General features: G+C 46.9%; 2 protein-coding genes across 6 annotated transcripts in view; both read left to right on the forward strand.

Annotated features, from left to right (window-relative positions):
• LOC147025602 (uncharacterized) overlaps positions 1–5,815 on the forward strand; it is a 6,640-nt gene extending 825 nt beyond the window's left edge. The window contains exons 2-3 of the mRNA XM_085886949.1: positions 1–264; positions 5,620–5,815. The exon at positions 1–264 is cut by the window's left edge and continues 446 nt beyond it. Of these exons, the coding sequence (XP_085743075.1) occupies positions 1–264; positions 5,620–5,815 (460 nt within the window). The remainder of the gene's footprint in view (positions 265–5,619) is intronic.
• The window catches only part of CLCN3 (Cl-/H+ antiporter 3), a 113,599-nt gene extending 105,433 nt beyond the window's left edge, over positions 1–8,166 (forward strand). For all 5 annotated transcript variants that reach the window (XM_085886740.1, XM_085886737.1, XM_085886736.1 and 2 more), the window contains one exon: positions 7,248–8,166. In XM_085886740.1, the coding sequence (XP_085742866.1) occupies positions 7,248–7,338 (91 nt within the window). In that variant the 3' untranslated portion in view covers positions 7,339–8,166. The remainder of the gene's footprint in view (positions 1–7,247) is intronic.
• Positions 8,167–15,695: the final 7,529 nt, after the last annotated feature.

Here is a 15,695-nt window from a genome sequence, read left to right on the forward strand (position 1 = left end):
CACCACACTCTCACCCCACTCCACCACCCTCTCACCCCACTCCACCACCCTCTCACCCCACTTCACAACCCCTCTCATCTCCACTCCACCACCTTCTCATCTCCACTCCACCACCCTCTCACCCCACTCCACCACCCTCTCACCCCACTCCACCACCCTCTCACCCCACTCCACCACCCTCTCACCCCACTCCACCACCCTCTCACCCCACTCCACCACCCTCTCACCCCCCCCCACCACCCTCCCACCCCACTTCACGACCCTGTCACCCCACTCCATCGCCCTCGCACCCCACTTCACAACGCCGCTCATCTCCACTCCGCCGCCGTCTCATCTCCACTCCACCACCCTCTCATCTCCACTCCACCACCCTCTCATCTCCCCTCCCCCACCCTCTCATCTCCACTCCACCACCCTGTCATCGCCACTCCACCACCCCTCTCATCTCCACTCCACCACCCCTCTCACCCACTACACCACCCCTCTCACCCCACTCCACCACCTTCTCATCTCCACTCCACCACCCTCTCATCTCCACTCCACCACCCTCTCATCTCCACTCCACCACCCTCTCATCTCCACTCCACCACCCTCTCATCTCCACTCCACCACCCTCTCATCTCCACTCCACCACCCTCTCATCTCCACTCCACCACCCCTCTCATCTCCACTCCACCACCCCTCTCATCTCCACTCCACCACCCCTCTCACCCCACTCCACCACCCTCTCACCCCACTCCACCACCCTCTCACCCCACTCCACCACCCCTCTCATCTCCACTCCACCACCTTCTCACCCAACTCCACCACCCCTCTCATCTCCACTCCACCACCCCTCTCATCTCCACTCCACCACCCCTCTCATCTCCACTCCACCACCCCTCTCATCTCCACTCCAACAACCCGCTCATCTCCACTCCACCACTCTCACACCCCACTCCACCAACCCTCTCATCTCCACTCCACCAACCCTATCATCTCCACTCCAACAACCCTCTCATCTCCACTCCACCACCCTCTCACCCCACTCCACCAACCCTCTCATCTCCACTCCACCACCCTCTCATCTCCACTCCACCAACCCTATCATCTCCACTCCAACAACCCTCTCATCTCCACTCCACCACCCTCTCACCCCACTCCACCAACCCTCTCATCTCCACTCCACCAACCCTCTCATCTCCACTCCACCAACCCTCTCATCTCCACTACACCAACCCTGTCATCTCCACTCCACCAACGCTCTCATCTCCACTCCACCATCCCTCTCACCGCACTCCACCAACCCTCTCATCTCCACTCCACCAACCTTCTCATCTCCACTCCACCAACCTTCTCATCTCCACTCCACCAACCCTCTCATCTCCACTCCACCACACGTCTCATCTCCACTCCACCACCCCTCTCATCTCCACTCCACCACCCCTCTCATCTCCACTCCATTACCCCTCTCATCTCCACTCGATTACCCCTCTCATCTCCACCCCATTACCCCTCTCATCTCCACTCCACCAACCCTCTCATCTCCACTCCACCACCCTCTCACCCCACTCCACTACCCTCTCACCCCACTCCACCAACCCTCTCATCTCCACTCCACCAACCCTCTCATCTCCACTCCACCAACCCTCTCATCTCCACTCCACCACCCCTCTCATCTCCACTCCACCACCCCTCTCATCTCCATTCCACCACCCCTCTCATCTCCATTCCACCACCCCTCTCATCTCCACTCCACCACCCCTCTCATCTCCACTCCACCACCCCTCTCATCTCCACTCCACCACCCCTCTCATATCCACTCCACCACCCCTCTCATATCCACTCCACCACCCCTCTCATATCCACTCCACCACCCCTCTCATATCCACTCCACCACCCCTCTCATCTCCACTCCACCACCCCTCTCATCTCCACTCCACCACCCCTCTCACCCCACTCCACCACCCCTCTCATCTCCACTCCACCACCCCTCTCATCTCCACTCCACCACCCCTCTCATCTCCACTCCACCACCCCTCTCACCCCACTCCACCCTCTCACCCCACTCCACCACCCCTCTCATCTCCACTCCACCACCCCTCTCATCTCCACTCCACCACCCCTCTCATCTCCACTCCACCACCCCTCTCACCCCACTCCACCACCTTCTCACCCAACTCCACCACCCCTCTCATCCCCACTCCCCCACCCCTCTCATCTCCACTCCCCCACCCCTCTCGTCTCCCCTCCACCACCCCTCCCATCCCCACTCCACCACCCTTCCCACCTACACTCCACCGCCCCTCTCAACTCCACTCCATCATCCCGCACATCCCCACTCCACCACTCTCACACCCCACTCCACCAACCCTCTGATCTCCACTCCACCAACCCTATCATCTCCACTCCAACAACCCTCTCATCTCCACTCCACCACCCTCTCACCCCACTCCACCAACCCTCTCATCTCCACTCCACCACCCTCTCATCTCCACTCCACCACCCTCTCATCTCCACTCCACCACCCCTATCATCTCCACTCCAACAACCCTCTCATCTCCACTCCACCAACCCTCTCACCCCACTCCACCAACCCTCTCATCTCCACTCCACCAACCCTCTCATCTCCACTCCACCAACCCTCTCATCTCCACTCCACCAACCCTCTCATCTCCACTCCACCAACCCTCTCATCTCCACTCCACCAACGCTCTCATCTCCACTCCACCAACCCTCTCACCGCACTCCACCAACCCTCTCATCTCCACTCCACCAACCTTCTCATCTCCACTCCACCAACCTTCTCATCTCCACTCCACCACCCCTCTCACGCCACTCCACCACACGTCTCATCTCCACTCCACCACCCCTCTCATCTCCACTCCACCACCCCTCTCATCTCCACTCCATTACCCCTCTCATCTCCACTCCATTACCCCTCTCATCTCCACTCCATTACCCCTCTCATCTCCATTCCACCAACCCTCTCATCTCCACTCCACCACCCCTCTCATATCCACTCCACCACCCCTCTCATCTCCACTCCACCACCCCTCTCATCTCCATTCCACCACCCCTCTCATCTCCACTCCACCACCCCTCTCATCTCCACTCCACCACCCCTCTCATCTCCACTCCACCACCCCTCTCATCTCCACTCCACCACCCCTCTCATCTCCACTCCACCACCCCTCTCATCTCCACTCCACCACCCCTCTCATATCCACTCCACCACCCCTCTCATCTCCACTCCACCACCCCTCTCATCTCCACTCCACCACCCCTCTCATCTCCACTCCACCACCCCTCTCATCTCCACTCCACCACCCCTCTCATCTCCACTCCACCACCCCTCTCATCTCCACTCCACCACCCCTCTCATCTCCACTCCACCACCCCTCTCATCTCCACTCCACCACCCTCTCATCTCCACTCCACCACCCCTCTCATCTCCACTCCACCACCCCTCTCATCTCCACTCCACCACCCCTCTCATCTCCACTCCACCACCCCTCTCATCTCCACTCCACCACCCCTCTCATCTCCACTCCACCACCCCTCTCATCTCCACTCCACCACCCCTCTCATCTCCACTCCACCACCCCTCTCATCTCCACTCCACCACCCCTCTCATCTCCACTCCACCACCCCTCTCATCTCCACTCCACCACCTCTCTCACCCCACTCCACCACCCTCTCACCCCACTCCACCACCCTCTCACCCCACTCCACCACCCTCTTACCCCACTCCACCAACCCTCTCATCTCCACTCCACCAACCTTCTCATCTCCACTCCACCACCCCTCTCATCTCCACTCCACCACCCCTCTCACCCCACTCCACCACCCTCTCACCCCACTCCACCACCCCTCTCACCTCACGCTACCACCCATCTCACCCACTCCCCAAGTGAATTTAAGATTATAAACTGTTACATTGAAGTGATATAATGTAGAAGCAGTGTTGTCCGATTGATAGGCCAAATGGCTTTCTCCTGCATCCAAGTTCCTTGTTCCTTCCTTGTGTGACAGGGGAATGTGGACACATGATGATTAACAATGCAGGTAACCATTGACATAAGTTATATGAGACAAAATGGTCTCTTCTCTAACCTAACCATAATGGGAAGCAAACTATGCTGATGCTCTGATTTGAGGGGTGGGAGGTTTATTTTTTGCACAACAGCGAGGCTGATGGAAGAACAAGGTTAAATTGACAGTGGGGTCACGGGGAAACAATTGGGCACAACCAACCCAGGGGATAAATGGACAGGAGAGAGACAGATGTGATGCTGGGGCACCAGTCCATAGCGGAGACCAGTACTCCAATGAGCTACGGAAAAGGCCTTGTTGACTGAGTAATTCGGATTTTACAATTTTTACAAGTAAAGACCGAAAAAAAAAATCGAATTAATCTAAACAGAAATCTAATTTTACAAGGAAAGGCCTGAAAAAGGCCTTTATCCACCAACGAGGCCTTCATGTGCAGCTTGCAAACTACTTTTTTTTTTTTTAATTCTAGACAGAGTCGAGCCTCGTGGAGGAGGTAGAACATAGAAAGTCCTCTCCCATCTGGGCTGGCATCCTTGCCTCGCACCTTGCTCAGCTTGACACCGTGGAAACCAACCCCTTCAAGATCATTCAAATCAATCGCACTGAAGCTGAGTCTATGGGCACATCACTTTCCCATCGCAGACAGTTCGGTGGTCTCTCTGTCTTCTACTGCCTCATTTCTGGTCTCGCACCCTTTGTCCTTTCTGTGCTTTGCCCCCCCCCCCCAACCCCATCTCCCTGCCACTCCAGGTTTCTGCTGGGCCACACAGAGTCCACCATCAACTCCCTTCTGGTGAAACTACCGAAATCCAAGATCACTGCTCACCTCCACTAATTAGTTCCTCTTTTTTCCCCCACCTATGGAATCAACTTCCACATTCTCATCAATCTCATGATTCCCTCCAGGTCATCAAGACAGCTGTTCACCACCATCTCAGATCATCTTCTATCCAAAAAATCCTTTCTACCTCCCCCTCCCAGAGGCCCACTTCTTTCTAAATTTTCCAGTTTATTTCTTTACTGAGAGTTTGCTTCTGGATCCATCTTGTCCACCCTTTACATCCTCCCCTTCCCCTAATTCCTCACCACACCCATTGTTTGTCCAAGCCTCCCTTTGTTTTGTCCCTCAACCCTGCTGTTCATGTGTAAAGACCAGAATTGATGGATTAAAGGCCAGTTTGTGGCTGGCTTTGGAGGCCAGCTCTTGTTGTCTGTCCAAAAAAGGTCATGGCTGATCATGAGGCTGAGAAATTCAAGAGACTAAACCTTTTGCAGTGGATGACCAAAGAAATAGACAGGTGGGTTAGTTTGATGATCCTTCTGAAGTGATATGGTGAGACGGAGAATATTTTCTCTTTTGAAGGACATGTTCCATTTATCATAGCAGAATCCAATCATTTCCAGATCAGCAGAGTGACACGCAGTTGCTGTCTCCATGTGTTAACCTTCCGACTAGTTTGCAACAGGCCTCTACCATGGACTCTCTGCTCACCTCCACTCATTTGTTCCTCTTGTCTTTCACTTGTGGAACAACTGTGTCTGCCCTACTCTTGGTGTGTCTCATTCCATGTGGCGGTTTAGTAGTGCATTTAATGTCAAACAGATGCATCGACGCATAGACGCAGATCAAACACAAGACCAAACACCGCCTTGGAGTCATCATAAGGAACCCGAACAAGCAAAGAGCAAAGATGCAGTCATCAGTCGGAACCTGGAAAGGATTTGGGTTTCAGCTGCTTCTCCTCTACCCTGCAAAACCCTTCCAGTCACAGCCGAGTGAGCCTTACAGAAATTTTTTCTGAATGAATTCACTTCTCCACAGACAGATAGACAAATAAAGATTATAAAAGAAAAGAAAAAGGAAGAATTAGCCACACAGACCCACAGACAGATGCATGGACATAGACACACAGACAGATGCATGGACATAGACACACAGACAGATGCATGGACATAGACACACAGACAGATGCATGGACATAGACACACAGACAGATGCATGGACATAGACACACAGACAGATGCATGGACACAGACACAGACAGATGCATGGACACAGGCACACAGACAGATGCATGGACACAGGCACACAGACAGATGCATGGACACAGGCACACAGACAGATGCATGGACACAAACCCACAGACAGATGCATGGACACAGGCACACAGACAGATGCATGGACACAGACCCACAGACAGATGCATGGACACAGACCCACAGACAGATGCATGGACACAGACCCACAGACAGATGCATGGACACAGACACACAGACAGATGCATGGACACAGACACACAGACAGATGCATATATACACAGACACACAGACATGCAAAGACAGATGCACATACGTCACACTTGCACGCAGACACATAGACATGCACAAGCATAGACAGGCATGTGCATAGACACATGTATTGGCACACATACATGTAAACACACACACGCACACTTATAGACACACACGCACACTTATTGACACACACACACACACACACACACACACACACACACACACACACACACACACACACACACACACACACACACACGCATAAACACACACACATCGACATACAATCAAATTATCGTATGATTGTACTCTGGTTAGCTCACCTGGAACTTAGTTCCAGGGAGCTTACGGGATGGTGCGTCATCCGTCCTTCTGTTCGTCCTTCTGTTCGTCCATCCACAAACATTTGCAACTTCTTCTTTGAAACTACGTACATGATTTTGATGAAACTTGACCACAACCTTCATAACTCAGGATGTACCAAAGTTTACTCGCGCTATTTAAAAGCTCGGGGTCTAAGGGGATTTATGGGGGTGAGTTGCCCTCTAATTGTAGGTTATTTGCTATAACTTTGGTTCATTGGTACATTTTATTGATTTCATCACACAGTGACTTCCTCCTTATATTAGTATCATTATTCTACCAGGGGTATTGCCCCTATTTTTTTCATTATCCCCACGCTTTTTGGCAAAACGGGGGGGATATTGTCGGTCTGTCTGTCCCTGTCTGTCTGTCTGTCTGTCAGTGTTATGAATGGACAATCTTCTCCTAAACAGTTGTGCAGAAATTTACTAAACTTGGTAGTTATAATCATCACATGGCAACAAGGTGCGAGAGTATTGTGTCTGAAATCCTGGAATATCCTGTCTGAACGATATCCAAAGTCTTTGTGTCTGAATGTAATGTGGTGTGTACAGGAGATTGCTGGGAATAATCACCAAGAAGGACGTTCTTCGTCACATGGCCCAAATGATCAACCAGGACCCAGACTCCATCCTATTCAACTAAGCACATGCTCTGTGTCTCATCATTCACCTCCTTTAAAGCAGTCGCGTTTTCTTCACACACCTTTGTGGTTCGTGTTGCTGCCCACGGAGACCGCTTATCTGACAGCCTGCACATCACATCTTGTGAGCTGATTACACACATTATATTGTACAGACTCCTCGTCCCCAGCAATCACCACGACCAAACAACTCCAGTTATGTGATTTGCAGAGCTGTCATGTCATATTGCTCTCGCTCTCTTTCAGCTTGCATCATTGCTGATAGTGAGACCTTGTCGTGAATTCTGTGTATTATTATTATTATTATTTTTATTAATATTTTTATTAATATTTTTGTGTTCAGAATCTGAATGTTGATTTTGAGGGGATGGGTTAAATAATTTCTGCCACTGTGATTCTCCATGCAATATGGCATCTGACTCTGTCCCTTCCCTAGAATACAAGTGTCTATGTACATTTGTCTTTGAATTGACCTTGTTTTCTCGACTGAGATCAAGGTCTACTGGAGCTTTGTTCTTTCATCCAGAAATGGTTAACGCACTGTTTGTATTTTGATTACTTGATGTATGATTTTGATTATTGTACTATATTGGGATTTTTTTTTTGGGGGGGTGGGGAAAAAGGAACGATGTGCAAACATAATTTGTTCTAAATGTGTTTTCTCATTGTATTCCTTCCTGAATGAAGAGAATCTGTCAAAATATCTCTGTTGTAGATGAAAACTTGCTCAAACTTTTAGCTCAGCCCATTTTCCCTTCCATGATGTTATCCCATTCATACTCTCCAACCACTGCCTGTGATGTGAATAAATGATATTGAATCGGCCAAAAGCACACTGTTCTCTTTTTTGCCAGAGAGAGAGAGACAGAGACAGAGACAGAGATGGATGGAGATGGTATCTCCATATGCGGGTTTCAGAAGGCGGAATGGAGTTCTCCCAGGTCTCAAAGTATCCACCTCCTTTTCAGTAAGAGATCATGATTCATTGACCGGTTTGTGAAGTTTTCTTGTTCTCAAAGTTTGGTTCCGAGGGCTTTTGTGAGGATTGTCACCAAGCCCAAGACAGTTTCCATCTGCAGTTCATTTGTCGTAATATTCCCAGTGTTGTTTTTTTAAGGTATCTGCAAGGTTCTCTTTTTTTATCATTCCCGTTGCTCCAATGATCACTGGTCCAATTCCAGTGATCTTCAGCTTCCAGGATCTTTTCACTTCATTTTTGAAATCTTGATTTCTGCATTGTTTAGGCCAAAATTGCTGGGTACTGGCACCTAAATTAGCAATGCCTTCTTTTCCTTTTTGGACCTCATTACTATATCCGGTCACAGTGCTTTTTCTGTGTTCACGCTCGATGGGATCATTAGGTTGTCCATGAGCAATACTTCCTTGTTTTCAGTGATTGCTTTTGATTCATGTTTCCATGAGTTTTCTGGAACTGAGATATTGAGCTTTTCCAGATGTGCCCATGGATTACTCTACATACCTTGTTGTGCCTTTGTGTGTACAACTGCTCTGACATGAGTTTTTTTTACATCTCGATCAGAGGTGGCTCATATTTTCTGTTTCTACCTTGCATAATCTACACTTGTCCAATTGACTCAGTCCCACCATTTTCTTAAAGCCATTCATGTAGTGTTCTTGGTCTTTGGCATTTATAACGATTCGCTCTCCATCCCAGTTGAGCTGACCTCTTCTGAGCCATTCCAAAGAGCCTTCTTTGTCTATTCCCAATCTGTCAAACTCATTTATTTTTTGTAATACCTTCATGCTCTTTTGTCTTTTTACCAGTTTTGGTGTGTATCTGTTGCTATTTCATTTTATCTTTTTCTTTTGTCTTTTTTGCAATTGTTGGGACTGTATTTGTTGTTGTTTCTGGTTCTTGTGTGGCAGCTTCCACTTGCACCTGTCTTTGGAAATTTTTTGCTCGGTGGGTTAGGAATACCTTCTCTGATTTGTTGTCTTCGTGTTTGCTTACAAATTGGATTCGGTAGTCTGTAGCACTTTTCACTTATTCAGCCAATCCTACAGTTGTCATTCTGTGCACTTTGTTGAGCTCGCTCTAGCAGGCCGCTACCTCCTTCTCGTCTCGGTTGGTACTTTCTCGGGATGCATTGGTTTTTGTAAAACATTTGGTGAATGGTAAGGAGTTTCCTTGTTTTGATATCCAGTTTATTAATTTCTGATTGTGACCTGTACTGGAATACTGGAACTGTGAGTTGGTTTATAGCTTTGATCTTGTTCCTTGGAGAAATGTTTGTTTTCAGGATCGGTCTCGTCCTATGCAGGTATTCTTTGGTAAATGTTTTGCGCATTTGTTTGAGATATTTGGTGGCCCTCTTCTACTCCTAGATATTTGTATGATACTTCGTTGTCTAGCTCCTGTATTGTTGTATTTGTGTCAATTTTTATGTTGTCCATTTTTGATGCTCTACCTTGTATGAAAGTGCACTTGGCACACTTATCTCGGCCAAATTACATTTGAATGTCATCGGAGTACCGTTTCACTAAATCGAGTTGTTCTGTAAATTTTTCGTCGTTTAGTGCAAAGAGTTTTAAATCATTTCATGTACAGTAGATGCGTCACCTTTCTTGTTTCTTTGGAAGTTATTTTATTGGATGTCAGGATATATCCATGTCCTTGCTCATTAATGAGATTGCTCAGTGGGTCCAGGGCCAGGCAAAATAGCGGGGGCAAAAGACTTTCTCCCTGAAGGATCCCTTGACCTATCTTCACCCATGGTATTTCAATCTTTCCTTCCGAGTGCTGTCATATCAATGGGGTGTTCCATCAGTCCATTGATTTCTCTATCACTTTGAGTATTTAGAGGTTGATCTTGTACAATTGCATGCATTTTACTATCCATGACTGTGGGACACCATCAAAAGCTTTCTTGTAGTCTAACCATGCTGTGGACAATTTGGTGAATCTATTTATAATTCCAGCAATGTGTGTCTGTCTCTGTGTCTGTGACCACTGTTTCTCGCCAACCACTGGTCCGATCTAATTGAAACTTATCAGGTATATTGCTGGGGACCTAAGTATGTGCCTTTTCAAGGTCTGATATTAATCGGACTAGTGGTTCCTAAGTTATGGCCATTTATTTACAAAACCAATGACAGGACATGTTGCTGCATAGGCGTGGCCGATGGGGAAGAAATCCTCAGCTGCGTTCCCCATTATGGGTTACAACGTACGGACTTCCGGATAGTGATGACTTACTATATTCTAATAATTTCTCGATTTCTTATGCACATTTATAGATAAACACAATGCCCCAATCCAGTCGTCGTTTACGAGAGTGAAGGAACGGCCTGTGTGTTTGTTTGAAAGTTATTTTATTTTTTATTTTTTGCACGTACGGGCACGCGAGAGTGAAGGAACGGCCTGTGTGGTTGTTTCTGGCGCACGGTTTGAAAGTTTTTTTTTTTCCCACGTACGGTCACGCATGTATGGCCACGCACTAGTAATAATAATAATAATAATAATAATAATAATAATAATAATAATAATATGAACATTTATATCGCACTGGTATCAGTCAAGTAATTATGCTCATGGCGCATTACAGAATAGAAAAATATAAAAAAGAAAAGTTAGATTACTAATCAAATGTTAAAACATCTTAATCTATACAAACAAATGTCAGTGTGTGTCCATCCGTCCTTCCATCTCCTCCATAACTCCAGAACCATGAAACCTCGCTGCCTGAAACTTTGCATGCACACTGGGGGAACTCCAAGGGAGTGTATGAGTTAAAGTGGGTGTTTGGGTGAATTAAAACACCCTTTTGAAGATAATTAACGGCCTTATTTAATTATCCTTCAACAAGGCGTTATCCTTGGACACCGATTATATACTTTGATTAGTCCATATCTGATTTGAAAATCGGATCTGATGGACTAAATAGGGGGGGGCAATTTTTGGGGGGCAATTACGTACGCAGTTTGCTTATTCCTGTTTTTTGTGATCTGCTTTCATGACAAAATAATAAAATGCACTAAAAGCTTCTGCGATATATTTAGTCAGGAGTGGCTGAAAACAAAGAATTGCAAAGACAGCACACATGGAGGTCAGACGTGGTGGGGTTTGTGTGTGCCTGCATGCGAGCAGGGATCCTTTATGGTATGCAGAAACAGCCTGGCCAACTGTTCCTTGTCAACTATTTAATTGGAGTAATTGCATGAGTGCTTAAGTCACTTGCCGAGCGCCCTTTGTCAACAGCAGTACCGCGCTATGTCATTCTGAGCGAATCGTTCACTCTCTGCAGACACTTTTGCTGCGCCACATCATTCAGAGTGAGTGGTTCCTGCTCCGTCACCCTGAGTGAGTGGTTCGTGCAACGTCACCCAGAGTGAGTGGTTCCTGCTCCGTCACCCAGAGCGAGTGTTTCGTTCGGTTTTTATGTCTCTGGACTTGTCCGGACAGGAGTTTGTCTCTGGATGGAAATTTGTCTCTGGGCTGTGCTTATAAAGACACAACTTCATTCGAAAAAACATTCCAAAAGCATTTAAAAAATTTGAAAACTCACTCCGTGGGAGTACCTTCTGTGCAGCGTCCCTTCACAGGGCAGCTCAGCGGATGACGGGATTGGGGCAAAGCTTTCGGAACCTCTAATCTTTGATGATAGGAGGGAAACCACGGGGTAACCTTCCCGGGTCAGATTGCAGGAGAGTGTGTCGGGGTGGTGCTGAGGTGTCGTCCACCAGACAGTGGCCTCCTTGGGTTAACCTGAGGCAGTCCCTTTGGGTGGGTGTCTGGAATGTCCTATCCCTAAGAGAGGATGATCAACTGTCTCTGTTATCATCTGAGTTCCAGCATTTGGACATTGGTGTTGCAGCACTTTCTGAGGTTCGGAGACCAGAGAGTGACGGTGATGGCGGGTGGTTACACCTACTATTGGTCTGGTCGCTCTGATGGTTACCATGTCCAGGGAGTTGCTGCAGCTCTGTCCAATAAGCTGACTCAAATGATAATTGAGGTAAAGCCGGTCAACGAGCGTATTCTGAGACTAAGGATTTGTCACTCCTTGGGTGTCATATCCCTGGTCTATGTTTATGCTCCGACTGAGGTGAGTGATCTCACCGTGAAGGATGCATTCTATGTCACGCTCGAGTCTGTGGTTGATCAGTGCCCCAGATGAGATACACTTCTAGTTTTGGGGGATTTCAATGCATCGACTGGAACTGATAGGGATGGTTATGAGACGTGTGTTGGTCCCCATGGGTCTGGAATTGTGAACCAGAATAGTACTAAGTTCCTTGACTTTGCAAGAAGTCATGGACTCAGGGTGGCTGGTTCATGGTTTCAGCACTTACAAGCTCATCGCTGGACTTGGTATTCCAACGCTGGTGGTGCGGCAAAGGAGATTGACCATGTGCTCGTTGATGGTCGCTGGAGGATGATCCAGAACTGCAGGGTCCACCGGAGTGCTCAGTTCCTCAAAAGTGACCACAGGCTAATTGTAGCAACTCTGAAGTTACAGATTAAATCCAGGAGAATGGAACTATTCCAGCCTTCGCAGGATGTTGGCAAGCTCAAGGATGAGAGGGTAGCTGAGGAGTTTGCAAACAGGCTGAGTAGGGATTTGAGGGGGTCTGGGTGCTTTGGGGGATCTTGAAGAGTTGTGGAGTGCTTTCAAGACCACCGTCCTTGATGATGCCTGAAGATGACTTGGAACTCACCATAGGACAAATAATAATTTTGTCTCTCAAGGGACACTGAATACCATTGACTGGAGTCGCAGGGCCAGGCTGAATGGCAGAGCTGAGCTGTTCAGGGAGCTGAGGCGTAAAACTGTACGTGCGCTAAGGGTAGACAAGGAGGCCTATGTGCGAGGAAGCTGTGAAGGGGTAGAGCATCACCTGTGGTCAAGTGATTCTCGTCCTGCTTACTGGGGAATTCGCGCATTGCGTTCATCCAAGCCCATCCCTCGGTGTACTGCAGTTAGAGCAGAGGGTGGTAGGCTCTTGACAGAGGAGCCCGAAGTGAAGGCCCGCTGGGCCGGTTACTTTGAGCGGTTGTAGCAGGCTGATCAACCAGCTATTGAGTTGGATGTCAGGGAGGTTACAATCCCTATTGCTGACCTTCCAATCAACTGTGACCCACCTTCATTGGGGGTCATTCTGTGTCAAATCAGCCAAAAAAATGAAATTCTGCGGTGACCCCCTCAGATTTTCCTGAAAAAAATCTCAAAGCTACCTTAACATATATGAGGAAGGTTTGCCAAGTTATAGCCCAAAATTCCAAGTAGTGTCCGAGATATGGCTCAACAAACACCCTCGGGGTGTTTCAATTCTGGCAGTCACGAGTTGCAGATTTGTATCTGAAGCATTTTTGGAGGGCTCTAAATTCCAGAGTTTTACAAACAGAGTTCTGAAAATTCACACAAATGGTGTCTATTAGTGAGGCTTTCAGAATCTGACATAAAAAATGTTCTACTTAAAATACTTTTTTAAGATAAGTACTCTCAAATGTAGTGATTTGTTACATGCAGTCAAAAAAATTGGAGTTTTCAAATTGCTGCCAACAGCCATTTTATTAATCATGAATAATTTTGTTGCCTGATTTACATAACCTCGTGACTGGATCATTTACACAAGAAAACTGAAACCTTTTGGAGCAAAATCTTGGGTGCTATAGGTGTCTGAACTTTGCTCCAGACTCAACGACACTGAAATTTACCCCGGTTTTACCCCAAGTGTTCACCATGTTGACAGTTGCACAGCTCTTTTAAATTTTTGTCACTTAAAGACACATACATAGGCAAACTGTGGTAGAAAATTCAAGAGTTGTTCTCAATCCCTTCTATTTTTAAAAAAAAAAAACATGTTTGATGAAAGATGTTGAATAAAAGCAATCGGTGTGCTTTTGAAGTGGAAGCCATGTCAAACATTCATAAGTTGGCACAATGATCAAATTGTTGTGTTTTTTTGGTCAGAACATGTGGTAACTTTAATTTGGCTCACATTTTTTTTGAAGGATATTTTAGTTTAAAGCCGCCGCCATTTTTTTTGAAGGATATTTTAGTTTAAAGCCGCCGCCAATCTCAACTACAAATTAAGACACATAATGTGATCATAATAATCACCATTATAAATATTCATTTGCATATCTAATTGTTTATATACTTAGTGTACATTGTATGAAAGTCTCCATCCATTTGTAAATGTCGGTACAATATCTGATTCAACTTTTTTTTTTCATAATTTCATATCAAATTGTTTGGACAAATGTACTTGGATCCATTGTACAAAGTGAACAGTAATTAGTTTTATAATTGCCAGGATATAATAAAATGTAACAATGAGCATTGGCAGTTACTACAGGGCTGTGTATAAGGTTAAAGCCTAAATAAGATAGAGTTGTGCTTCATGCCTAACTTTGGAAATGATTTTGGTACACTTATTTAAGCTTTACTAAACTGATTTATATATTGTTAGATTCCACTTAAGTCATACTTCCTTACAATATCTTTATTTTTCCTATATGTTTGTGAGTAAAAAAATTATTTTTAAAAAGTAGCTTTTGGGACTGCAGAATCATTAGAAATTGATGCATTTAAAAATAGAAGGGATTGAGAACAACTTTAATTTTCAACCACAGTTTGCCTATGTATGTGTCTTTAAGTGACTGGATAATGGGGTGTTCCTGATCCATAAATTCTTGATCTAAATTTGTACCGTGTTGCACCACCAGGTGGTGGTGGTGGCAGACGGTATTACAATTTCCATTTTTACCTGGGTAACGTTGAGGTTAAAGCACTCTTCCAACAGGTAAATTTGTCCTTTTCTTCTCCAACCCTGCTCCCCTCCCCTGCCCCCCAAAAAAAAAACAATAAACAACAACAACAAAAAACAGACGGACCTGCCAAAGCATGTCATCATGTGTGACATTTTGAGTTGGAAGGGACATCAGGACAAACGTGGGGGAGAGGGGAAGAGGGGACATGTGGATGGGGACAGGGAGAGAGGTGGGGTGTAGGGGTTAAAGCACTCCATGTTCGGGTAAATTTGTCTTCGTTTCCTCCTCCCCACCCAATTTTTTGGCAAACAGTACGACCAATTGGTCCGTCAGCGAAGTGACAGGAAGCTCTGCGAGTAACAAATCAAAAGGGCCTCCTCCTTCCTTTAAAAAAATATTCAGACGATCAGCTGGTGTTTTTTTTATTTTATTTTGCCTAATGTGTATCGTGGACGGCCCGTGCAGGGGCTGATCCGAGGATCTCACCAAACCGTCCGATCGGTAGTAGCGACGGGTGGTGTGTACAAAGGACTCTGATGACTCGCACCAGTTGCGCTTACTAGGAATTTCTCGTTCGTGGGATACCGTCTCAAGCTCCAGTTCCCATGATGGACGGGGTTC

The sequence above is a fragment of the Eptatretus burgeri genome, chromosome 6 (genome assembly GCF_056783735.1).
Source record: "Eptatretus burgeri isolate ZD-2024b chromosome 6, Ebu_testis_v1, whole genome shotgun sequence".
Lineage (NCBI taxonomy): Eukaryota > Metazoa > Chordata > Myxini > Myxiniformes > Myxinidae > Eptatretus > Eptatretus burgeri.